This window comes from Hemicordylus capensis, chromosome 4 (assembly GCF_027244095.1).
Source record: "Hemicordylus capensis ecotype Gifberg chromosome 4, rHemCap1.1.pri, whole genome shotgun sequence".
NCBI lineage: Eukaryota > Metazoa > Chordata > Lepidosauria > Squamata > Cordylidae > Hemicordylus > Hemicordylus capensis.
Window position 1 is genome coordinate 170,743,863 of NC_069660.1, and position 27,708 is coordinate 170,771,570.

At 41.1% G+C, this 27,708-nt stretch overlaps 2 protein-coding genes across 2 annotated transcripts in view; both read right to left on the reverse strand.

Moving 5' to 3' along the window:
- Positions 1-27,708, reverse strand: part of LOC128323180 (protocadherin gamma-B5-like) — a 158,901-nt gene that overhangs the window by 75,881 nt on the left and 55,312 nt on the right. The gene's annotated exons all lie outside the window — the stretch shown is intronic.
- LOC128322095 (uncharacterized) lies at positions 1,130-22,160 on the reverse strand. The gene is given in 12 exon segments (XM_053242831.1): positions 1,130-1,153; positions 2,798-5,136; positions 5,707-5,758; positions 7,464-9,997; positions 13,607-13,842; positions 13,844-13,929; positions 13,931-14,030; positions 14,032-14,358; positions 14,360-14,473; positions 14,475-14,553; positions 14,556-14,696; positions 19,639-22,160. Coding segments are annotated over 12 exon segments (8,475 nt in total). The 5' UTR covers positions 22,082-22,160.

Sequence of the window (27,708 nt, forward strand, 5' to 3'; positions counted from 1 at the left end):
GCAGATTGCCCACCCAGACGAGCACTGGCTGCTGCTGGTAGCTCAGAGGGTTGGGGTGCCGAGATGTGTCGCCCTGCCCCCTGGAGCTCCAATAATGCACCATGTGAGTGTGTAGTGCATTATGGAGATCCCCCTCCCCTCCCTGACTCTGCTAGATGAGGCTGTTTGCAGCCACAGCTGACAGACGATCCGAAAAATGAGGTTAAGGGAGTGCTTGCTCCCTTAGCCTCATTTTAGAGGGAGGCTGCATAGGCAGGTTTGCCACTGCGGTGCTGCCAGGATTGGGCCCCATCCCAGCAGTACACAGGTGCAAAACTGGGCTGGGCTTGCTTAGCCTGGTTTTGCATGTATGTGTGAATAGCCTCAAGATATTTAACCATTTTGGCAATCGTTTTGAATAAGCACCTGCAATTTTCTTCAGGATATATTTGTATATTCGTAGTAGTATGGCAGGGCTGGGGAGGTGGAAAGAGGGAACATCAAGTATTTGTTGGGGCCTGTCTGGCATCTCCCTGCTCTCTGCATCCACAGGGTTTCCATTAGGGCTCTGCCAATAACATAATTCATTGTGATGTAAGCCTTATTGGAGAATTTCTCATCAGAACTGATACCGATGGAAATTTTCACCAATAAAAAGATACAATTCAATACAACACAATATTGTATTGTGCTGTTTTGAGCTGCAGCATAGGGGATGGGGCGGGGTTACATTAACTGAAGAATCGGCTTCTTTTCCTCTTCCAAAAATAAATTGGCTGCCTGGAGGTGGTACTTAAAATTCTACCCTTTTGCATTAACCCTAACTCACAATTCCCTGGCAATGAAAGCAATGCCACAATGTTGCATCTTTTTCTGGGATATTACTGGGTGGAAAATGGCAACTCCCTGTAACTATAGGAAGTGGCCATTTTCTCTTGAGTAATGCTTTGGGTAAGGACACAGCATAGTGATGTTGTTTCCTTACTTGGGGCACTGTAGGGCAATACAGATAAGCCCGACTCCCAGCTGATGCACTGATTAAGCACACATCTACACCAGAGCTAAGTATTAATACCTACACAGAAACCATTGGTCCACTCCAATCTTAAATATATTTACTTGGAAGCGTGGCATAGAATGGAATCTACTTTCAAAAAAAGTCTGTAGGATCAAACTAGAAAAGATATGAAGATCCATGATCAGATCTTTCATCTCTCTAAAATGCTCTTAAAAGCAGTTGGGTCGTGGTGCTATGGGAGGGTGCTAACCCTTGCCCCCATGCCATTTTTGTTGCTAATGAAAATTGCCTGCCAGCTGCTATTTGTCCCATTAGGGAAAACATACAGATACACAACTTCTGAAGGAGTGTGCTACAGCAAAAACAAGAGTCTTGTGACCAGAGATGTTCTTACCCCTGGACTTTGGGGCCAAAGTCCAGGGCTTCCACAGCTTCTGGGCCCCCCAAATCCTCTTTAGTCTGTCCTGGTGGTGTGGTTGCCTGGTGGAGCATGATGGTGCTTAATTTGCAGGGGAGGGGTGGTGGCGGCTCCAAAGGCCTTTAAGTCCAGGCTTCACACCAGTGCTTGTGACACTTTAAAGACAAACACATTTTATGATTTGTGGACAGAGTCCACTTCATCCGATACTTAAGGTGTCAACTTCAGTACACTTATACATATAAACTGGATTACAGAAAAAGTTATACTATGTGACAATCAGTATTATCTCAATTTTTTTTTCATCGGTGTGTGGAATGAGTTTTGTTCTGGGTGGCAGTATCAAGGCAGTGTGTGCACATGTGCATTCATGTGCTTTCATGTGCATTCATGATTTAACTAGAGCAGGATCTAAAATTAACTGAATGGACACCAAAAAATGTTTGAGCGTGCACATAGAAGGAACATTGGTGCCAATTCTAAGGTTTAAATATATATATTAGATGAGCAGTATGACAATTCACAACATCAGTAATAACAAAACCTTCCTAGCCTTGCTAAGTTAATTAATAGTATGATCCTATGCATATCTACTAGCAAGCCACAGTGCGCTCAGATTTTTACACACACACACACACACACACACACGATCTTTTGTAACATTAGTTGATTATTATGATGTTGTTTGCAATTATAAAAATTATAAGTATAACAATTTGCAATTGTAACAGTTTGCAATTTTTTTTAAAAAAAAAACCCTCTAAAGAAATGGCATAATTGCGAATTTCAGAAGGGTACTATGCTGTCACTGTGTATTAAATCTAGGATTGTAGTATAACAATTCACCAGTAGTGGGCGTACATGATCCAACCAATCTTTTGCATGCAATACATTACTTTCCTGTTAGAGATTACTTTCCGAAGGGTACTATACTGTCACTGTGTATTAAATCCAGAATTGTAAGTACAACATTTCACCAGTAGAGGGAAGACATGACTCAATATTAGTTCTTGTAACAGAGAATGGTTGTCCTATTACCCATGACTTCTGGATCCATTATTTGTTCATATGAATGAAAGTCTGAACTTACTTTGTTGCAATAAAACATTATTTATGGAATGATTAATACCTTATATAGACTATTCTGCTGTAGAGTCTCATTGCAGAAATACTGAATTTCATGTATACTATTCTCTCCTTTTAAAAGGAACACACTGACTTCGCAGTTATAACATGTAGGAAGAGGCACTTCTCCTCCTGCTGCCACCTCTAAGTAAGAATGATAGGAAAGGGAAATATTGCACTTGGGGGTGGCAGTCTGAATACTCTTAGTAGAAGGAAAGTTAACATTTAACACCTAACGATACTCCTGTAATTCTTACCTGTATCTTGTTGACGGGGCTGGGATTTTCACCTAGAGATTCATTCCCAATTCCAGAATCATCTGTAGTAATGAGATTATCTGTGACAACCTCCTGGTTCGGTTTTGGAAAGGCAAACTCATTGTGCCCTGACTTGGAGGCTAGTCGTACTTCATATGAATAAGGTAATGGCAATGTCCCATTATTGTAATTGCAGGAAAATTTATGTCCCAAGCTAGAGTACAGTTCAGTATTGTAGGAACCAAACACTACTGAACTTTTCTGTCTCCGACATTTAAGTATTAAAACTGTTGCAGCTGTAAAAATGAATAGAAGTGAGACTAAAATTAAGGCAGTTACCAATATGGTGTTCATATCAGATTGATACTCTGAGCCACTGGATGGCTTGGTCATTTCAGGAAGTGCCTCTTGGAAATTCTCAGCAAAAACCAGATTCAGAGTTACAGTGGCAGAAAGAGGAGGACTTCCATTATCCTTCACTAAAACAACTAGCTTTTGCTTTGTAGCATCTCTTTCTACAAAGGTCCGTACTGTCTTGACCTCTCCTGTATGGAGCCCAATGATGAAGAGAGCTGGCTCAATAACCTGGAGCTGATGATAGGAGATCCAGGCATTGTGTCCAGAATCAGCATCCACTGCCACAACCTTTGTCACCAAATAGCCTGCCTCAGCTGATCGAGGCACCATCTCAAACAAGGCTGAGCCATCAGCACCTGGTGTGGGATACAGGATCTGTGGGGTGTTATCATTACGATCCAGAATAAACACTCGCACTGTGGCATTGCTACTAAAAGAGGGAGAGCCACAATCTTGTGCGTTCACTTGCATCTCAAAGCCCCTGAATTGTTCACAGTCAAAGGAGCGCTGGGCATAGATAGTGCCAGTCTCAAAATTGATGGAAACATAGGAGGAGAGAGGCAGCTCCTCAATGCTGCTGTCGAGGATGGAGTAAGTGATTTTTGAGTTGCGATCCAGATCTGGGTCTGAAGCTTTGACAGCGAAAATGGAGGTACCAGAAGGATTGTTTTCTGGCACAAAGACATTGTAGATAGATTCTTCAAAGGTGGGGGGATTGTCATTGATATCTGAAATCTGCAGTAAAATGTTTTTGTGTGTGGAAAGCGATGGGGTGCCTTTGTCAGTGGTTGTGATTGTGATGTTATACTCTGAGGTTTTTTCTCTGTCCAGTGGACTGTCTGTGAGGAGCTTGTAGTAACTGTTAGATGTGGGCAGAATTTTAAAAGGCATTTTACCTTCTATATGGCAAGTAGTCTTCCCATTATCTCCTGCATCTCTGTCATCTACACTGATCAAAGCAATCACAGTTCCTGGTAGAGAGTCTTCAGGAACTGGACTAAACACTGACATTAGCACCACCTCTGGAGCATTGTCATTTTCGTCAATAACCTCAATCTCAACTTTGCAGTGTGTCAATAATCCACCACCATCCTTGGCTTCTATTAACATCATATAGCTTCTCGACTCTTCGAAGTCCAAAGTCTCCCTAACTGAAATTATCCCATTTTCTGGATTCAGGCTAAATTTCTGACTGGCTTTAGTTGGGATATTGCTGAAACTATAGCTTATCTGAGCATTGGAACCTTCATCTCTGTCAAAGGCTTTAACCTGTATCACTAAAGATCCCTTGGGTGTACTCTCCTTGAGGCTGAATTTATAGACTTCTTGAGAGAAAACCGGTGGGTTATCATTGATATCAGTAACATTAATCCATATATGGGCTGTTCCAGTTTTTAATGGCTCTCCTCCATCCAGGCCTGTAAGGATCAAATGGAAACTATGTTCACTTTCCCGATCCAGTGGCTTGCTTTGTACCAAGACTGCATATTTATTTCCATCTAGACTTTCTTTAACATCCAAGGTGAAGTACTGACTGGGGCTCAGCTCGTAATTTTGCAGAGAATTTATCCCAACATCAGGATCTTCAGCATTTCCAAGAGCAAAAATGGCTCCAGGCAAACTGGTTTCTGTTATTTCTAGTTTAATATTATCTTTTATAAACTGTGGTGCATTATCGTTAATATCTTCTATGGTGACACTTATATGAAAAACATTCAAAGGGTTTTCAACCACAATGTCAAAGTTAAGGACACAATGTAGAGATTTCCCACAGATTTCTTCTCGATCTATTCTGTCTCTTACATACAAGTCTCCATGTTCTTCATTCACAGTAAAGAATTGTGCATAAGCTGCAGAAACAATACGGAGCTTCCTGATCACCAGGTCTCTCTTGTTCAGACCCAAATCCTTGGCAAGATTCCCCACAAGAGAGCCCTTTATGTTTTCCTCAGGAATTGAATACCAAACCTCCTCAGACAGTGCTTGGAAGAACAAAGAGAATAGCAAGGAAAGCTGTACTTGCCGCCTGAGTGGCCCGCTGCTCCAACTCTGCTTGATCTTCATCCATTTCCTTGGCTGCTTTGTTTGCATCCTTTCTTTTTTCCTGATTAGGGTTTTCAAGTTTCTTTCAGGCTGCAAGAAGCTGCTGCCAGGAACTGGCATTAATCCTTGACATTGCCTTAATGAAGAAGACTCCATTTATGGCAGGATGCTTTAACTGTTGTCCCCTGGCTCTCCCTATCAGATTTGCAGAATGTAACTCAGGAATTGTTGCAAACCAGAAAAGTGAATGGATCCCTTACTTTTATCCTGATCCCACATTGGCCAACAGCGGCACTCTGAGTCTCAGTTGGGAAACTGCAAGAGCATCTACTAGATCAACATGCGGATAGAGTACCAGTGACTGGCAGGGCAGCAAGGTTTCTCTCTAGATGGATGCTGTATGTGTAGGTATAATCAATTATTTTAGAAGTGTGTGCTTTACATTTATTCTCCTTAATAAAGACAGAATGTGCAAGAATGAGAAGACACATGATGAATAAAGGAAATACTCTCAGTGTCACTGGAGTCAAAGTAATACTTTTTGCCATATACAGCAGTGGGCTTTGTATCAATAACATGTACTGTTTAATTGAGAGGATGAAAGGTTCCCCACAGCAAAACCTTGTATTGCTCTGGAAGGTCTGGAGCAAGAGATGGAGAGAGGGGAAAGTCGGGGGCGGGGGGAGAAGCAGAGCATGTACATCAAATACAATTTTCAAATTGTCAGCTCTTGTGCCAAACTCTCAACCTCTTTTTAGACTTGGAGGGAACAGCTGTGGGGGTTGTGGGGGATGGTATGGAAAGTAGACAAGTTGAAAACAATTATAACTGTGGTATACCTGTTTGTTTTTAACTTGTGAATGTGAATCCACATGACTTCATTTCCTAGGATCTTGCATGTGATCATTCTGCAATGCTTGTATTTATTTATTCTTTATATTACTCTGTCCATAGAGGCTTAGGACCAATAACAGATTTATTTATTTATTAACAGCTATTAAAACTATCCAAATTTGCATGTCCAAATGCAAAGGTCTTGTAGTGCCTTCCAAAAATGTTTGGCATTTGTGCACCAAATTTGGTTGATATTTGTCCCAGATTAAGCCTTTTTTTGTGGGGGGAAATTAGAGTAAATTTAGATGTTTAGTTTCATTGTCATATTCTTCTTCCTGGGTTTGCCATAAACTATTTTGAAGATTATCTAGATTTCCAAATTAACCCCATTAACTTTTCAAATCAACGTCTGATTCTTTAAATGAACCAATTTAAAAGATACACATGGTAGTTTGGATGTTTCAAATGTGAGGTATCTACCAATCCACTATGTATAACCTTAAATGAAATGTGCCCATCATTGGGACTGTGTGCACCTATCTAGCCCAGGTAGAAAATCTGCAATCACATTAACCATCTATTCAGCAGGAAGAAGGGAACAGATGGGGGGAGCAGGCAAAGGCCATCCTCAGCAGCTGATTGCCATAACAGCTGGGTAGGGGAGGAACACTGCATTTGCCCATTTGTTCACATGGTTCATCTTGTTCAGGATATGTGCACAGGATCCTCTCACTGAAACCTAGTAGGTGGGCTAGAGTTCAGTAGCCCAGCAGCACACTCATGAGAAGGTCCCAAGTTCAGTCCCCAGCATCTCCAGTTAAAAAGGATTTGAGCAGGAATGCTGGGAACATTGTACTCCATAGTATTGCCTAAAACCACCAATCATAGACCATGAAAGGAAAGGAAAGACTGTGCTGCCGAGTCAGTGTCGACTCCTGGTGATCACAGAGCCATGTGGTTTTCTTGGTAGAAAACAGGAGTGGTTTACCATTGCCTTTCTCCCGTGCAGTATGAGATGATGCCTTTGCCATTGAGCATCCGCCTCTAGCACCTTCCTATATTGCTGCTGCCCAATATAGGTGACTACAAATATATATAGTCTGGGAAGCACACCGGCTGGGATTCGAACTAACAGCCTCTTGCTCCCTAGGCAAGCTGCTTCTCTGTTGTGCCACCGCAGCTGATAGACCATGAGAAGAACATGGAAATTATTGGTGGCAGAGCATTTTTTTCAACTGCAACTTTGAACATAAACTTGCAAATAGGAAGTTAATTTCAGCAATGTACATTCTACAAATCTCATGAGTAATTACACATGGATCTCTCCAGACACTATTAAATAAGGAAGACAATCAAAATGTTTTTTAGACAAATGATTGCTCCAGCCTTAATTTCATGTAATTGTGCAGGCTGGACATTAACATTTTCTCACCTGAACAGAAGCTTGATCCTCATCATTAATGTTTAAAATGTCACCAGTCAGAATGGGAGCTTCTACCTCACAAGGCTGCTGACTTGTCAGAGTATTAGAGCTGTTCCCTTTTGAAAAGCTGAAATTGCTCTTCCTTGAGTCGGTGGTGAGAGAAACTTCGTGGCAGTAGGAGTGAAGAAATGCTTGGACTCCATCAATTCCCATAAATTGTGAAACTGGAACACCACTGAAATGCACACTTCCTGAGTCAAACAGCTGTGAGTTTTTCCACCTGTAAAGTCTGAGAGCCAATAACACCAGAAGAAAAGTGAAGAATAAGCAGGAGACAAAAGCCACAGCAATCACAAGGTAGAAGGTGAGGTCAGACTGGGGATCCTCTATAGGAGCTGAGATGCTGCTCAGATCTGAGAGGCTTTCAGGGATGCTGTCAGCCAGTACCACAGTGACAGTGACTGAGGCGGAGAGAGGCGGCTGCCCATTGTCCTTCACCAAAACCACCAGGCTTTGCTTGAGGGCATCCTTTTCCAGAAAGAAACGGGCTGTCCTGATCTCTCCAGTGTGGAGTCCCAGAGTGAAGAGGCCGGGCTCTGTGGCCTTGACCAGCTGGTAGGAGAGCCAGGCATTCTGGCCAGAGTCCGCATCCACAGCCACCACCTTAGTGACCAGGTAGCCTGGCTCAGAGGAGCGAGGGGCCAGCTGTACTCCAGTGGAGCCATCCGTGGGAGGGGAAGGATACAGGATTTCTGGAGTGTTGTCATTCTGATCAAGGATGAAGAGAGTCACTGAGACATTAGAGCTGAGTGGTGGGGAGCCTCCATCCTGAGCTTTGACCTGGAACTGAATCTCCCGGAATTCTTCATAATCAAAGGAGCTCAAGGCATAGACAACTCCTGTCTCTGAGTTAATAGAGAGATAGGAAGAAAAGGGAAAATCACTCATCTGATTTTTAATAATGGAATAAGTTATTCTGGAGTTCTCATACCAGTCTGGATCATTTGCCTGGAGTGAAACTATAGAAGCACCTCTTTGATTGTTCTCTGTGAGGTAAGAAATGTAATGTGATAATGGAAACAGAGGGGGGCTGTCATTTGTGTCTACAATTTGGAGATGGATTATCATAGACGTAGAAAGGGGAGGATTCCCATGGTCTGTGACTGTTATGGTGATGTTGTAGGCAGCCACATTCTCCCTGTCAAGTTCTTCATCCAGAACCAACCTGTAATAATTACTGTAGGATTTTGTCAGTTTGAAAGGGATGCTGTTGGGAATGGAACATGTGAATTCACCATTGTTTCCTGAATCTTGATCTTGTACATTTAAAAGAGCTACCACTGTCCCTTTTGGAGAGTCTTCTGGCAGTGAAGCAATAAGAGAGGTGATGGTTAATTCAGGAGCATGGTCATTCACATCAGTAACAGCAATTACAACTTTTGATCTGTCAGTTAGATCTCCACCATCTTGAGCCTGGACCTCAAATTCATACTGTACAGATTTTTCATAGTCTAGACTTCCTATAAGAATTATTTCTCCTGTGGTTGAATCAAGGTGAAACGTCTGAGAGGCTTTCTCTGTTATTTTTCTGAATGAATATTTCACATCTTTGTTGATTCCTTCATCAAGGTCAGTGGCTTTTATTGTAATCACTTGAGATCCAATAGGCGCATTTTCCATTATGCTTGTAATATAAAGAGGCTTGCTAAAAACTGGTGCATTGTCATTTGCATCAAGAACTGTGACTTGGATCTTTACGGTGCCAGACTTTACTGGGTCTCCTCCATCATATGCTGTGAGGACCAGATGGTGAGCAGTTTCTTTTTCACGATCAAGGGACCTCTCAAGCACTAGTTCAGCATATCTGGCCCCATCAGCCGCCGTTTTAACATCCAGAGAAAAATGACTACTTCTGCTGAGTTTGTAGTCCTGGATGGAATTGGTACCCAAATCAGGGTCTTGTGCCTCATATATGGCATACTGAGATCCTATTGCTTTATTCTCACTGATTTTTATCATCATTTCCTCAGATGAGAACTGGGGAGCATTGTCATTAATATCTATAATTTCAACTTCCACTCCATAAATGTTCATTGACTCCCCATCTATAATCTCAAAATTCAAGATACACTTTTCTACTTGGCCACAGATCTCCTCTCTATCTATTCTGTCCGTGGTGTATAAATGGCCAGTATTTAAATTCAAAGCAAAATACTGAGTCCTACCTTGGGAAACAATGTGTACTCCTCTCTCTGAAAGATCTCTTACATCCAGTCCCATTTCCTTTGGAATGTTTCCTATGATAGATCCTTTCTGTATTTCCTCAGGAACTGCATAGTAAATACTCCCAGAAACAGCCTCCCAAAGAGTAACCATCATGACACAAACAAAGATTCCCCTCCTGCTGCTTTGGAGCCATTCTCTATTTGTTACCGTCGTGATGTGAAGAAGCATTTTGATCCTCTGTTGCAGATAGATTTTTGCTGAATGTTGCCACAATACTGAGTATTGAACTGAAACACAGAGAGACAAATGGAATCTTCCTTGACCAGAATGACTGAGTCAGTCTGATCTCAATAAGTTCCGAACTGCTGCTGTGAAACTGCAGTTGAGTTAGGTAGGGTGGATCTCTCTCTGTATTTCTCTGCCTGATTGGTGAACAGCGGCACTCAGAGTTTCAACCAATACATTGCACAGGCAGGAAGTCAGGATTTTTACAGAGCAATTCTATGTATTCCTACTTGGAAGTAAGTCTCACTGAGTTCAAGGGGATTTACTCCCAAGGAAGTGTGTGCAGGATTCCAGCATTAGAGTAGTGATTTCATTTAATATTTTCATTTTATCTGGCTATATTTTTGCAGATCAGGCAATTAGATACTTAGATAATGGTATGCATGTAATACAGAGTTAGTTTATGTCAAATATTGGGCAATATTTTTGAATTTTGTTCATCAGTGGTACAGGTTTATTATAGACTGCATAAGCAACAGAAAGAAAGATTGTTTCTGTTTCTACATTTTCATTCTCTTAATATCTCTGTTTGTATATCTAACTATTGTCACATTCTTCTGACTACATTTATCAACCAGTGACAAAAATCTTAACAGCTATATTTGTGCAATGTTCCACTGAATATACAAAGTATTAATCACTGAATGGCCTGTAATGTTTTTTCTCAGAGGAATATATTCACTGCCCATTTCTATGAACTATTTAAGGTTCCCACCCACACTTAGATTACCCCATCAGAGGTAGTGAATGGCATGCTATAAAGTATGATGATGCAAGAGACACCTAAAGTCTTCAAGGTTTAGAATTGAATTTAAGCAGATGGTTTTGACTTTTATAGTTGCCACTCAGTGGGAATTTAGTAGAATTAAGTTGTCTGAGAAGTCTCCACCCCCAAAAGATTTTCTCCTCAGATGGCTAAAACAGTTTGCTTTTCATATCTTTTACATAAGGACCTTTTATTAAATCCCCAAAAGAAATATGCTGGTGAAATTATTTTCCCCATCCAAATGTGAATAATGTTGCTCCCTCCCTCTGTTTCCATGAAGGCTTGATTCCTATCACTGCTTCTTAGACTTCTGGCATACATTTCTGAATGTTCATAACTAAGAACTCCAAAAACACTGAAGATATGAGTGCTGCCCAACAATGCCTAGCACTGATTCTATTTTCCAGTACTGTTGGCCTGAAACAATTCACACATTTCAATGTCCATAAAATTATGTTCAGAGTTTAGGGTTCATAGGATAGTTTAAGTTTTATTGCAGATATAATAAACTTAAGAATAAACAATAAATATCATGTATAATATGTAATAATTTTATAATAAATATAAACCATATTTCACACACATATATGACCATACTCAGGACTTACTTGTTGTCAGGGCTGACCATGATTTAGCAACCCAGCTTTATAATGAGCCTCAGGAAAGGTGCAGTACAGTAGTAGAGAGTTCCTTTGAGAATTCTCAAAGAAAAATCAAAGAAAAGACCAAAGAGACCAAAGTGAGCAAAGACCAATATGAATGAAATTATTGTGAACTCAGAGGACTTGATGGAGGAAACAGAATCATTTCAGTAAGAACTTCCCCTTCCCTGTATCTATATTATGCTTATTATTAAAGCAAAGCCATTACTTGACATGCACCCTATCTGCTGGAAAGTTCTCCTGCCTAACCCCTCTGAAATGAATGAGAACTGAGATAAAGTACAATCATGCTTTTGCAATGCCCCATTCTGCAGAAAAACTTCCCAATGGTCTATGTCCTATAAGTTCAATCTGGCTGCACGAAACAATATAACTGTACTTCAAACCAATGTGGTTCAGAAGAGTTATTCCTTTCATTGGAAATAACTCTTCTGGAGAGTTATTTCCAATGAAAGGTCAAATAGTCAGGAAGAACCTACTTGGCCTTTTAACTAATAAATTAAATGAAAGGCCAAATAGTCAGGAAGAACCAGGAAAGAGATGAGATGGTTGCCTTTGCTTGAAGACAATATGACACAAGGGAAAAACAAACCTCAGGTCCAGAACACCTTTCCTCCAATCCTCTAAATTTACTAGAATTCCCTAAAGTGGTTAATTTTAGCTACCCTTTTCTCTAATCTAAATTTTGCCTCTGAACTTTTTTGGAAAGCTCTGCCCAACACTCTCCCCAGTAGGAAATGTGAACATGGATGAGTAGCTCCTGCTCAAGGAAGGCAAACTCCCAGTTTCTGCTCATGCCTTCTTAAGCGCTGTGACTTCTGTAGCCATACCATTCATGCTGTCCTACACAGGGGCATAGCTAGGGGAGAGGGGGTCTGCGTTCACCCCTCTCTTGGGTCGCCCCTTGGAGTGAAGGAGTTAATGAGGGAGATAGGAGAGGTAGAGCTGGGGGCCCCTCAGGAGCTTGGGGACCTGGGTTCCCCATCCGCTCAATTATAGCTACATCCCTGGTCCTACACATGAGCAGCCCAGATGGCACCATCATTTAATTTATTAATTATTATTACATTTCTACACCACCCCAACTGGCCCTAGGTGGTTTACAAAACAAAAAACTAAAACTAAAACTAAAAATAATAATAATTATAATAATAATAAATAAATAAAAATAAATAATTTAAATATCAAATGTAAAACCATAAAATTCAAACAGTTTAGAACAGTTAAAACAATTTAGACAATTTAAAAACTCTGGAAGGCCAGACCCAACAAATAAGTCTTAAGGGCTCTCTTAAAGGCCAGTAATGTTTCTAAACCTCAAATTTCTGTGGGGAGTGCATTCCACAACCCATTAGCAGTTATGGAGAAAACCCGGTCCCGAGTAACCACTAAACGCACTTGTGGCACTAGAGACTTTTCCAGATAACCTCAACATGTGGTGGGGATCATACAGAGGAAGGTGTTCTCTAAATTAAGCTAGACCTAAACCATTCAGCACTTAAAGGTAATAACCAGCACTTTGTATTTTGCCCGGACATGTATTGGCAACCAGTGCAGCTGTTTAAGTACAGGCATAATATGGTCTCTCCGGCTTACCACAGAGACCAATCTGGCTTCTTTGAAGTCATGCAAGGAAACGTGTGAACCAGCAGTCCATGGAAACAATGTGTCAAAAAGCCCTCTTCATGGAAGCGGAGAAGTAATGTCAGAATGGCCCCAAACCGTGATGATTATTTCTGTATGCTATCAGTTCACATAATACTATTTCATTTCACAGTGTTGCAATGCATGCCTGTGTTGCCCACAGGACTGGAACTGGTTGCATGTAGAAGAATGGCATTGTGGGAACTGACCTCTTCTCTACACGGATATAAACAAATATGGTAGAATCAATCTCTCTTGGCACCAAATCAGGGAAACATAGTATAATCTGCATCTAGGTTGATATAGTTGAATCACTTTCGCAGTAAGGAGAGTAGAAAATCCTAACCAACTGGGATTGCTAATGTCAGGTGCCAGAACCAAGTATAAATAGAGTGACTTCAAGCATGTACAGAATGCCCTTTTATCAATGGAACAGTATTTAGACAAGTGGTCCCTCTAATTTAATGTTAGGCACTCTATAGATTACAAAATAAATATATCAGTAATCATTTACAATACTGCTAAGTAGGAAGGATGATATCACAGTTTCTGAGCAAAGCTTACCTCACCAATCTGCATTTCAGAATTGAAATTCTCACAGTTGCTGTCCATAAGTACCACTTGAGAGCTATCACTGCAAAACAAGTTTTTACCAATCTGGATATTATGTTTCTGAGCAGAGACTTCATCTTTTCTGAGCAGAGATCTCATCTTTCCTGAGCTCAGAGGATAGACAGCCTTGTAGGAATAAGGCAAACTTCCTTCTTCATAGTTTGGTGGAAATATATGCATCTTAGGAAACATTAGGATCAAAGCACTGGAATAATTTGGGACTCCCTCACCGTTGAAGTTTCATTGCAATGACAAGTGCTATAGTCAGAAGGAACAAAAAATGAAATCAAATCTAAAGCCAGGACCAAGTCAAACTGCCACTCATAATTATGTTCTGAGTCATTGGATTGGTTGCTCATTTCTGGAAGTGCCTCTTGGAATGGTCACAATAGCTGAGAGTAGAGTCTTACCATTGTCCTTAACCAAGATGACTAGTTTGTGTTTCACAGCATCTTTCTTCACAAAACCCCACAATGTCCTGATGTCTCCAGTGTGGGACCCAGTGGTGAAGAGCCTTGGCTCAGTGGTCTGCAGCAGATGGTAGGAGAGCCAGGCATTGTGTCCAGAGTCAGCATCCAATGCCACCACTTTGGTCACTAGATAGCCTGACTCTGCAGAGTGAGGAACCATCTTAAACAAAGCTGGGCCATCAGCTTCTTGGAAAGGATAGAGGACCCGAGGGCTGTTATCATTCTGATCCAGAATAAACTGTGACATTGCTGCTAAGTTGGGGAGAGCCACCATCTCGAGCCTTTGTTTGAATCTGACATTCCCTACATTATTCATAGTCAAAAGACTGCTGTGCATAGACAGTTCCAGTCTGAGATGGTTCCATAAGAAGAGAGAGGCAGCTCCTCAATGTTGCTTTTGAAGACAGAGTATGAGATAAGTGAATTGTGGCCCAGGCTGTGACAGTCAAAATGGAGGCACCCAAAGGGTTGTTTTCTGGCACAAAAACATTGTAGATAGATTCTTCAAAGGCAGGGCAATCTCTGATGTCAGAGATCTGCAGTGAGATGGTTTTCTGTGTGGAAAGAAGATGTGTGCCTTTGTCAGTGGCTGTGATGGTAATGTTATACTCTGGAGTCCTTTCTCTGTCTAGCAGGTTGTCTGTGAGGAGTTTGTAGTAATTGTTAGATGAGGATAAAATTTCAAAATGGTAAAATTCCTTTGTAAGTGGCATGCAATTTTTCCATTTTCTCTGAAATTTGTCTTATCATTTACATTAATAAGAGCAATCACTGTGCCAGGAATGGGAATTTGACTTGATGAGGAGGCAAGGATCACCTCAGGACCATTGTCATTCTCATCTAACACTTTTATTTCAACTTCACAGTGTGCTACTAATCCACCTCCATCCTATGCTTCTATTGCTATTGTATACCAGTTGATTTCTTCAAAATCCAGGGTCTCCTTAATTGTAATTGTTCCATTATGTGGATCTAGTCTGAATTTTTGGTAGGCATTTTCTGGGATTTTACTCAAACTGTAACTGATATGAGCATTTGAAGTTTCATTGTTGTCAGAAGCTACGACTTGGAGTATGGGAGGCCCCATGGGGAAAATTTCTGTCAGATTGATGATATAGACCTTTGGGGTAAAAATGGGTGGGTTGTCATTAGCATCAGTGGCATTAATCCATACCTGGCCAGTCCCAGTTTTCTTGGTTCATCTCCATCTAGGGTCATAAGGATCAAATGGAGAGTCTTTTCACTTTCCTGATCCAGTGGTTTTTGCAGCACCAATTCTGCATATTTATTTCCATCCTGACTATCTGTAACCTCCAATATGCAAAACTGATTTGGACTGGTAATTCTGGAAATAATGTATCCCAATATTAGGATCTTCAGTTTTCCCAGTGTGAAACCTGGCACCTGGTAGTGTGGATTCAATTATTTCAAACTTGATATTGCCTTCTAAGAAATGTGGTGCAATATCATTTATGTCCTTGGTTGATACACGTGTGGAAAATATTCAAAGGATTGTCAACCACAGCTTCAAAATGTATGAGGCAAGGTATGTTCTCCCCACATATTCCCTCACAATCTAATCTGCAGTTTACATACATGATTCCATTTTCTGCATTAATAGTGAAATACAGTTATCCCTCTCCAACCATGAGGGTTCCATTCCTGGAAAACCAGCGACTGGCAAATGCGCAGTTGGCAAGGCATTAAAACCAATGGGAAACAGAGGGTTAGGGAATCATGGAATCATGTTGGCAGGGTCAGCAAGAGGAATGAGTGGATTGAACCTCTGAATCTCTCCAAATTGCAAACCCCACCTCCATCACTAAAAAATCTCACCAACTGCAGTTACTCAGGTCACGGTTGGTGGGACCGGTCACAATTTCCCAGTCATGGAAACTCAAAACTGTGATTGGGAAAATCATGATTGACAAGGGATGACTGTGTTACTTCTTACCTGCAGAAAGGAGGTGTAGGTTTCAATTTCTCAGCTCTTTGGCATTCTGTCCCAAATCCTTGGCAAGATTTCCCACAAAGGACCCTTTTGCCATTTTCGCAGTGATGGAATAATTAATGGGCTCTGAGGCAGCCCAGCAGAAGAAAGACGATAAGAAGCAAAATTTGCTTTCGGACTGCTCTAAATCCCTCTATTAATGATTTCCATCCCTTTCTCTGTTCTTTTGCTTGTTCCATTTTGACAAGTTTAAATTTTTACCAGAATGCAAGAAAAGACTCCACAGTATAGAAGAGTAAACTGAATTCTTTGTTTCTTCTTCATTTGCTTATATCATATTGGTTTCTTCTTAGCAGAAGCATGTATGTGGCCTGCTCTTTCTTTCCTTTCTCTGCAGCTGGTTATGGAGCAGTTCGACTTCAGGGATCATTAGTGGATCCACTCCTTTCTGATTACCACATTAGCCAACAGTAGCACAGTGAACTGCTCTTGGAGAACTGCAATAGAACCAGCTCTACTGAATAAGCTGGAGGAATTGCCTCTTTTACTTGTTTTTGTATATTCAAAGTATTCAGAAATTCTCCCTCTTAAAAATCTGTATTTGAAATCTGTATTTTTGATATATGAAATATATATTTCTCTGGATAAATAAATAAATAAATAAATAAATATATTCCAGATGGATAGTGGAAAGAATTAGATCGTGTATTGAGAGAGCACTTATTTTTGCCTGAATTTCTCTTGCTGTTTCCCCAAAGACTATTTTTCATAGCAAAATCAGTTGATAGACATAAGATATTTATACTGTGCTTTGAGGAAACTTCTAACAAATTCATTAGACAGTTTTGAAAATCTATTTCTAAAATACACACACACCCCAGTGTTCCCTGTAAGGTGTGCACACGTGCATGTGCTCAAATGTTTTTTGATGTCCGCTCAGTTCATTTTAGATCCTGCTCAGATTGAATCAGGAAGGCCCCACTCTGAATGCACATGCGCACACACTGCCTTGATACTGCCGCCCAGAACAAAACTCATTCTGCACACAGATGAAAAAAATTAGAGAGAACACTGGCACACACACAATTCATTTTCTTTGTTGTTGTGAGCCACCCAGAGAACAATTTGTTATGGGGTGTCTAACAAATAAAGTTTAATTATTATTTTCTTTATCGACTAGGTACTAACATTACAGGGGTTAGTGTGAATAGAATCTTTGAGCTTGGAAAATGGATGGCAAGGGACAATTTTCCACGTTTCTCTCAAGAGCAGTAGTATTTTATATCAGTGACTGACACATGTTTCCGTACATTTTTCAAAGAAGGGAAAACATATACTAACAACATCCAACTAACTGCAAGTTAGTTCGGTACTGTATATTCTGTACCTAATAAACGTATTTCCCCCCCAGAATTTTCAGTTATATTCCATTTGTTAGAACTTAAAATATTCTGTAATGTACATTACATGGGGCTGCCTTTGTACATAGTCAGGAATCGACAATTGATACAGAATGCAGCAGCCATACTGGTCTCTGGGGCAACCTGAAGGGACTATATACCACCAATTTTAAAAGAACTGCACTGGCTGCGAAAAAGTTTCCAAGTGAAATACAAAGTGCTGGTTATTACCTATAAAGCCCTCAATGGTTTGGGTCCAGACAGGGTACTTAAGAGAGCGCCTTCTTTGTCATGAACACTGTCGCCTATTAAGACCGTCTGGAGAGGTCCGGTTATGGTTGCCACTGGCTCATTTGGTGGCGACTCGGGACCCGGCTTTCTCTGTAGCTGCTCTGGGGCTTTGGAATATGCTCCCTGTCAAAATAAGAGCATCTCCATTGCTGTTTGCTTTTAGGAAGACCCTCAAAACACAACTTGTTTTCTCAGGCTTTTAACTGAAATTAATTTTAAACTGTTTGTTTTTATCCCATGAAATTGTTTTAACTTTTTATTCGGTGAAATTGTTTTGATTTTACTCTGTGTTATATGTGTTGTGTCTTAAATTGTGTACACCGCCTAGAGATAAATATATCAGAAGGTATATAAATATGATAGATAAATAAAGTGCAGATGCACATAGAAGACTAGTGGATGCCAATTTTCTAAAAGTCAAAATCCTTCTATAACACCAGTGCATCTAAGTACCAACCTTGGACATCAGTCTAATAAAATGAAGGTAAGTGTATAACAGCTGTGGATATTCTAGGCCATGGATCTCAAGAAATTATGATTTAAACAGTACAAAGTCCTGTGGCTGATCGCATAATACAGTTAATTCACCATGAATAAGTAAACTGCAAGTGGACTTCTTAAATGCTTTCATTTATTTAAACAGTGGCCCTCCCCTGCAATATAGGACTGGGGGCTGCTGCTTATGATTCTTATGATTTTGTAGATTTGCAGCTACCAAATACATGATAAGATTCAGTTAGGATTGACACATGCAAGTTTCAATTTTTCGTTCTTGGCCATCTATTTTGTTGAAATAGGAATGTGCTGTTCACAGCTGTTGTGATGTGCGTGAGTTTTATAAGTGGGTATGCAGAGGTGCACCTAGGTAATTTTTGAGCCTGGACCTAAAGGCCTTTGGACCCCCCCACTCGCTGCAAGTTAAGCATAACCCCCCTACACACACAAACCATGACACACACAGTATTTTTAACATGTGGTTTCTCGAGGGCACAAACAGCAACTGAACTCACAAAAATGTAAGAATATAAAACAGGTATATTTATGCAAATTTGCATGAGCAGAAACATTTCAACATGCAACTTAACATATTTCCACTCCACATATTTCTTTCCCCACTTCCCCCTCTGTTTCTAAAGCAGAGGTCACATTCAGTCATGGTCATGCTTGACTACCCAGCGCAGCATGGCGACACTACCTGGGAGACTAGAGAGGATTTAGGGCCCCCCCGGGGGGGGGTATAGAGGCCCTGGATTTTGGCCTGGAAGTCCAGGGGTAAGAGCAGCTCTGTGGATATGTCTACTTCAATAAGAATGCGTATTGCAATAACCACCCCTATCTATCTGTACCTTTAGACAACTAGCCCACAATAACCTTCCGAAGAGTGAAAAAGCTTTGTCAGAAGCAATTAAAAAAGCAGAAAGAAATATTTAAGAATACAAATCAGCTTATATTTGCAAACGCAAAAGTTAGTGACAACTGGCCTACTGAGAACATGCAATGATCTAAGATCCACTGGTCTCCATGCTGACTTTTCAAACAATTTCTGCTGGTTAACAGATATTTAAACTATCCTCACAAGGTTGTTGAAGATAACAACTTGTATCCTGAGATGGGATACACATGTAATACATTATTATTATTATTATTATTATTATTATTATTATTATTATTATTATTATTATTATTTATTATTATTAAATAAAATCAGTAAAAGATAACTGCCACCTCCTCAGTTTGTTTTCTTTCTCTTGGATGCAGAAAACACTTTTATATAAATATATGTTAGATACTAATGTATTTTAGCAATGATTAAATTCAAATAGTTTTTGTAAGCAATATCCATGTGCTCACCTGGAGGGAGGGAGGATCCCTATTACTGATGGTAAGATTTTCTGCTATGAAAAAATGATCTTTTATTTCACTGGGCTGCTGATTAGTTGAAGTATTGGAATAGTTTCCCTTTGAAAAGCTGAAACTGCTTTTCCTAGAACCTGCGGTCAGAGAAAGGTCATGACAGTAGGAGTGCAGAAAAGCTCGGACTCCATCAATGCCCACAAACTGTGAAACTGGAACTCCATTGAAGTTCACACTTCCTGAGTTGAACAGCTGTGCATTTCTCCAGTTGTGAAGCTTGATTACCAGTAACACAAGGAGGAAGATGAAGAACAAGCAGGAGACAAAAGCCACAGCAATCACCAGGTAGAAGGTGAGATCAGATGGTGGATCTAAAGGAGCTGAGATGCTCCTTAGATCCGAGAGACTTTGAGGGATGCTGTCAGCCAGCACCACAGTGACAGTGACTGAGGCAGAGAGAGGCGGCTGCCCATTGTCCTTCACTAAAACCACCAGGCTTTGTTTGAGGGCATCCTTCTCCAGAAAGAAGCGGGCTGTCCTGATCTCTCCAGTATGGAGTCCCACAGTGAAGAGCCCGGGCTCTGTGGCCTTGATCAGCTGGTAGGAGAGCCAGGCATTCTGGCCAGAGTCCGCATCCACAGCCACCACCTTAGTGACCAGGTAGCCTGGCTCAGAGGAGCGAGGGGCCAGCTCTATCCCAGTGGAGCCATCTGTGGGAGGAGAAGGATGCAGGATTTCTGGAGCATTGTCATTCTGATCAAGGATGAAGAGAGTCACTGAGACGTTGGAGCTGAGTGGTGGGGAGCCTCCATCTTGGGCCTTGACCTGGAATTGGATCTCATGGAATTCTTCATAATCAAAGGAGCACTGAGCATAGACAACACCAGTCTCTGAGTTAACTGAAATAAATGAGGAGAGAGGAGAGCCACTCATTTGATCTTCAGTGATGGAATATGTTATTCTGGAGTTCTCTTCCCAGTCTGGATCATTTGCCTTGACAGAGAAGGTGGAGGTACCTCGTTGGTTATTTTCCACAATGTAAGATCTGTAGGATGACTGTGGAAAATATGGAGGATTATCATTAGCGTCCCAAATCTGGAGTGGTATGATGGTAGTTGTAGAGAGTGGAGGATTTCCATGATCCACAACGATGATAGTGACGTTGTAGGATGCCACTTGCTCCCTGTCCAGCATTTTGGTTGTCTCTAAACTGTAATAATTACCTATTGATTTATTCAGTTTGAAGGGGAGATTGCTGGGAATAGAACAAGTGATTTCTGCATTTTCTGCTGAATCTTCATCTTGCACATTTACAAGGGCAATTGCAGTTCCTACTGGAGAATTCTCAGGGATGGAACTGATAAGTGACATTATTGCCAGTTCTGGTGTGTTATCATTTACATCAATAACTACTATAACTACTTTAGATTGATCAAAAAGTCTTCCACCATCATGGACCTGGACCTCCATTTCATAAAGTGCAGTGTCCTCATAGTCTAAACTTCCCACTAGAGTTATTTCCCCTGTGTCTGAATCCAAGTGGAATGTTTGAGAAGCTCTTTCTGTGATTTTTTGGAATGAATACTTCATTTCTTTGTTGATCCCTTCATCCAGGTCAGTGGCTTTTAATGTAACTAGAGTGGTTCCAATAAGAATATCTTCCCTAATGCTAACTTTGTAGACATGTTGGCTAAAAACAGGTGCATTGTCATTAGCATCCAGGACAATAATGTTAATTTGTACCGTGCTAGTCCTGATCGGCTCCCCTCCATCATATGCCGTGAGAGTCAGGTGATGAACATCTTCTTCTTCATGATCCAGATGTCTTTCCAGCACTAATTTTGCGTATTGACCACCATCAGCGGCATTTTGCACAGCCAGAGAAAAATGGCTGCTGCTGCTGAGTTTGTATCCCTGGAGAGAATTTGTGCCCAGATCAGGATCTTGAGCTTCATAGAGGGGAAACTGGGATCCGGGTGTTGTTATCTCACTTAATTCAATCTCCATTTTCTCTGATGGGAAAGTGGGGTTATTGTCATTAATATCAGTGATTTCCACCTTGACTTCAAAAAGCTTCATGGTATCCCCAATTATAATCTCAAATTTTACCAGGCACTTCTCTGCCTGACCACAGATCTCCTCTCTGTCTATTCTTTCTGCGATGTACAAATGCCCATTGTTATAATTCAAAGCAAAATACTGAGCCCTACCTTGAGAAATAATGCGGACTCTGTGGTCTGAGAGCTCCTTTGCATCCAGCCTTAGATCCTTCGCAATATTCCCCACCAAAGAGCCTTTCTCTGTTTCTTCAGGAATTGAGTAATAGATCTGCCCGGTGATGTCTTGCCAAATGCTAGCAAAAAGAAAGCAGAGGAATGCTTTTCTTTTGCAACCCTGCAAGCAGGTTCCTGTTGCCATTTGTGCTCCAATAAGATGACCACTAAAAATATTTCTGTTTAGCAGCATTGAGTAAATGCTATTAAAAGAAAAAAAAAAAAAGAAGCTGTCTCAAGACAATATTGTCTTTAGGTTCTGATGCATTCAGACACAGACAGTGTTTCACTATCTTTGAAGGTGCTTGCTCTGAAGCAATTGATCTGGGGAAGACTGTGTCTCTGGCTGCATTGCTCAGTCTTGACTGGTGAACAGCGGCACTCAGAGTCTCAGACAGGAACTGCACACAGTCACTGTCCTATCTGGAAGTTGATTTTCATGATATATTCAATTGTGTTGATATAATTGCTTCTCATTCTGATATTAAGCATAACAATTGTGTATTGATTTCAACAGATCTATCACATTTATAAGGGCTTAAAAGCCAAATCATAAGAGGCAAGAAGATGGGACTGCCTCTGTTTAGGTTAGAAAAACAAAGCTGGATGGAGGATACAGGATCAGTTTTCAAACACTGAAAAGTATTTTAGAAAAAGGTTCATCACTGACAACTGAGGATAGGACAAGAAGCAAGGTGTTCAAACTTTTGGAAATAAGGGTTATGATACATTTTAGATGAAGCATTCTAATTATTGGAGCAATTTATGGAGTAAGTTCTCTGGTGACAATGTGGACTATCCTGCCTTAAATGTTTTCATGAAAAAAGTTATGAAATTACCTATCAAGTAGGCCTCCAGTATAAGATGCATTGCCTTAGGAATAATTGACCTTCTGCTTCCCTTTATGTCAGCCATAATATGACATTTTGATTAAGAAGGGGGAATGCTGAGAGCTCCACTGAAGATGATGACAGCTGTGTGGCAAAACATTAGTTTTCAAAACTTACTCATAGGTTTGCTAGCAAATCCAGTAATTCAGAGTTCTTAAAGGACATGTAAATATTTTTCTTTAAACAATGTATATCTGCTGATCATTAGGAGCCATAAGTAATAGATGATACAGCTTCAAATTATGCAAACAAGAGGCCTGAGTAATGTGTACTGCTCAGGTCCTAAATAAGCTACATGCAGGGGTATGCAATATCTTCCCTTTCCAAGCTGATCTGGGGAAAAATTCCTTCCCAGTCACTAATATAAAAATTTAATCAAACCCTAAGCTTGGGCAGACATCCCAATGTAATACTATCCATCATCCTGTCTTGAATTAGTTCCTGATTTCTAGAGGAAGAGGAGAAAACCTAAAACAATGTGTAGGATGGAAGAGGGGGACACTGGCCCAGAATTGGGGCACTGGAATAAAATAGAAACAACAACAAATTATTAATTTATTCAATTCTCTCTTGAAATCAGTGAGGTTATTTGCTTCCTTATCTGCTCTAGGAGGCTTTACAGACAGGGCTTCTACCCTGAATATCCTTCAGAAGAGAGTGTGTGCATTCACACACCAGCCAAGTTTACCCCAAAGTCCCTTCGAGATGCTTGGATCCACTCCACACACAAATCAGGCTTTGTCTTGAGAATTCTAGCTTATCTCAATGTATTTCCAAGTTTTTAAAATGCTGGTTTTAAGCTCTTTTTCCTGAAAACGCCTGGAGCAAACAGGGAGAGGCACTGATGTAGAATCATTAGCATGATAAGAGGGATACTCTCTTTAGAAATGCAGATATAGCTCTTTAGTAATCTCTCCCCCGCCCTCCACCCACTGGCTAGAAGGAAAACACGGAGGCATGCAATGTGAACTTGCAAAAACAAAAAATGAGAGCAGAGGGGAGGGGCTGCTTCCCACAATGCCACGAGTGTAATTCAAAATGGCTTCGCTCAACATTTACCCCACAGCATGAAGCCATGTGAGAATAACTCCCAGGGTAGGGAGTCTCTTCCAGAACATTAATGATTAAATACCTTCTCGTTTTCAACTAAATTTAATATTTCCCTGTTTGCAGTACCCCTAATCTAAATAAATCTGCTTCTATGATGTCATCTAGCATGGGCTCCTGGTACACAAAAAGTCTCTGATGAATATGCAAGGTTCCCTTATATGTAACGTCCCCACATACACTTCAGTTGCAGAACTAGCTTCTTATCAGGGGTGGAGCTATAATTGGGCAGATGGGTCCAAAGAACCTGAGCCGCCCAGCTGTCTGGGAGCCACCTTACTCCCCTCCCCACTCCAGGTGACTGGGGCTTCCGTCGTTGCCATGCTGCTAGCCACTTCTGTGGCTCACCTTTGCCGCTTACCTGGCTCCAAGGCCCATCATCCTTCCATCAGCCAGGGGCCCACTGGAGGATGCTTATGCATCCTCTTTCACAGAGGGCTCTCAGTTGGTAGAAGGAGGATGGACCTGAGAGCCAGGTTGCAGGAGGTGGCTGGCGGCAGTGGCAGTGATGATGGCAGGGGTGTCAGCTGGGGGCATCAGGCGGGTGGGCGGGCAGCCAGCCGGAGGAGGGGAGAGGTGAGCATGGGTGGGTGGGTGGGTGCACATGTGCATGCAGTGCCACGTATTGCCATGATGGAGAGGCCATCCATGTTCACTATGTGAACAACCTTCACTATGTGAACATGGGCCCACTCTTCCCTTGCTACACCCCAGCTTCACATACATGTCTGATTGCATGATCTGAGCTGAGTCCACCACTGAAGTGAACTGGGAAGTCTGAGCATATGGGAGCTCCTCATACACAACTTTCTTTAACCCTGCTCCCAGTTTATTGTTCTTTCATCTTCATTCATGTAAGTATTTTTGCACCCAATCAAGCCCGAATTAATGTTTTGTAGTATCTTCAAAATTGTGTTCAAATATTTAATTCATTCCTGTGCAGTACAATTTTAAGCATGTTAAGTTCAATCCGGCCTGCTTTCTAGAAAGTGGCTGACATACTGACTAAATGCACTTTTAATTCCAGTGGGACTTCCTAAAGTACATTTAGTCAGGATATCAGCCCGTGTGCTTTGGACGGCAACCTTAATCTAGTATATGCAAACATCACATCTTTACTGCTCTTTACTGCTTTGCCATAGTGCCGACTCATAAGGCTTCACATGTAACGGCAGCAAGTCAAGTTGTGCCAAATGCTGGCTCCAAGTAAGTGTGAACTCCTGGTGTAAGCTGGTAGCTCCCTGCTTTCCATGTCAACCAAACCCACCAATGTCAGGTTGCCGAGCAGCATTTCTCTCTGCCACCAACATCCACCACTCTCGGTTATGGATTTTGGGTGGTAGAGGGAAGTGATGCTCAGCAACCTGACATAGGTGGGTTCAGATGACATGGAAGGTAAGGAACTAATGGATCTTACTGGGCGCACATGCTTGATGGGAACTGGTAGTTGGTGGAACTGGATTTGCCACCATTGCATATGAAACTGCCGAATGTCTCCTTTGATCAACTGGAATCCTCAGATCTCTTCCCTCTTCAGATAATGAACTGCAACAAGCTAATAATTATAATTATAACAACAACAACAACTTGGGCATTCTCCAGGCTGATAACATTGCACACGCTGAAGTTAAAAGAAAAATTGGAAGTGAATACTCCAGGTGAGTTAGAAAAATCCTAAAGTCCAAACTCAATGGCGGGAACACCATACAAGCGATACACCTGGGCTATACTTGTTATCAGATACACTGCAGGAATAATAGACTGGACACAGGCAGAGCTAGAGACGCTAGATCGTAAGACCAGGAAAATCATGACCATCAATCATGCTCTGCACCCCCGCAGTGATGTCGATAGGCTATACCTCCCTCGCAGCTCAGGTGGAAGAGGAATGCTGCAAGTCCATCAAACAGTAGAGGAGGAGAAAAGAGGCCTTGAAGAATATATCAAGGACAGTAAAAAAGATGCACTTAAAATGGTCAATAATGCAACACCAATGCATAACTATTCAACACCAATGAAACAAAGCAGGCCTACAAGAAAGAACAAGCCAAGAACCGAGCAGAAAAATGGAAAAATAAGCCACTGCATGGTCAATATTTGCACAATATAAGTGGAAAATCAGACTTCACCAAGACCTGGCAATGGCTTAAGAATGGCAACTTGAAGAAAAAAACTGAGGGTTTAATACTGGCTGCACAAGAACAAGCACTAAGAACAAATGCAATAAGAGCAAAAGTCGAAAAGTCAACAGCAAACAGCAAGTGCCGCCTTTGTAAAGAAGCAGATGAAACAGAGGACCACCTAATCAGCTGTTGTAAAAAGATCGCACAGACTGACTACAAACAAAGGCATGACAAGGTAGCAGCAATGATACACTGGAACATCGGCAAAAAATACAAGCTACCTGTAGCCAAAAATTGGTGGGACCATACAATTGAAAAAGTTGTAGAAAACGAAGATGCAAAAATATTATGGGACTTCAGACTACAAACAGACAAATATCTGCCACACAATACACCAGATATAACTGTAGTCGAGAAGAAAAAAACCCAAGTTAAAATAATCGACATAGCAATACCAGGGGATAGCAGAATAGAAGAAGAAGAAATAGAAAAAATAACAAAATACAAAGATCTACAAATTGAAATTGAAAGGCTGTGGCAGAAAAAGTCCAAAATAATTCCAGTGGTAATTGGTGCCCTAGGTGCAATTCCAAAACAACTTGAAGAGCACCTCAACACCATAGGGGCCACAGAAATCACCATCAGCCAATTACAAAAAGCAACTTTATTGGGAACTGCCTATAGTTTGTCATGATATCTATAATAACCAACAGTATTGATGATAAAATCCAGCCATCCCAGGTCCTTGGGAAGGACTCGATGTCTGGATAAAACAAACCAGTCAATAACACCTGTCTGACTGTGTAAACAAGAAATAATAATAAATATGTATAAATGGATTTTCAGATATCCTTTATAATATTATCCAAAGTATCAAATACTTGGTGTTTATATAGTGCTTTTCACGGTGTATATTATCACATAAGGTTAGTTAGTCTGCAGATGTTAGGTTGAGGCTGGGATAGAGTGTCTTGCCTAAGGCCATTTCTGACAGCATGGTAGAGGTAAGAGTCAAACTAGAGACTTCATTATTTGTAGCTCATTCACCTGGTATATATGTTAGTCAAGCACTTAGTACACAGGCGCAAGCCCTGATATTGCCAATTAAAATATCTTACAAAGGAAGACTAGGAGAGTCTGGAGCCACAGGTTGATAATACTGGCTGACTTCTTGACTAAATAAAACCCATGTGCAAGGAGGGGCTGCTGGGATGTGCCAGGAGCCTTGCAAGACTCCTCCAGTCCTCTTGTGCATGAACTGCTGTACCAGAGGTCTAGCACTTCGGACCGCTGCTCATACTCCAGAAGTGCTCTTCAAGGTTGGAAACATGTCACTGACCCTCAGAGACCTGTTTTTGATGTTACAGGAACACTTCCAGAGCACAAGCAGCACTTGCAAAATATTAGGCCTAATTCTTCTGTGTGTGTGTCAACAGCAAACACACAGGAGGACTGGAAGAGTTGCATGAAAGCTCCTGGCACGTCCCAGCAGCTGCTCTTTGCTCACTCACTTTGTCAGTCACTGGGCTGTATCCAAGAAAAGTGGCCAACATCCAGATGAAGTTACTCAGTAGTACTACTCACGAGTTACTCTAAACTACTTAATTTCAATAGGACTTCTATCATGTAATTTAGTCAGGATGTCAGCTACTGAATCATGATGCCCACTGAAAGTAATCGGGCATTAAGTTAGTTACAAT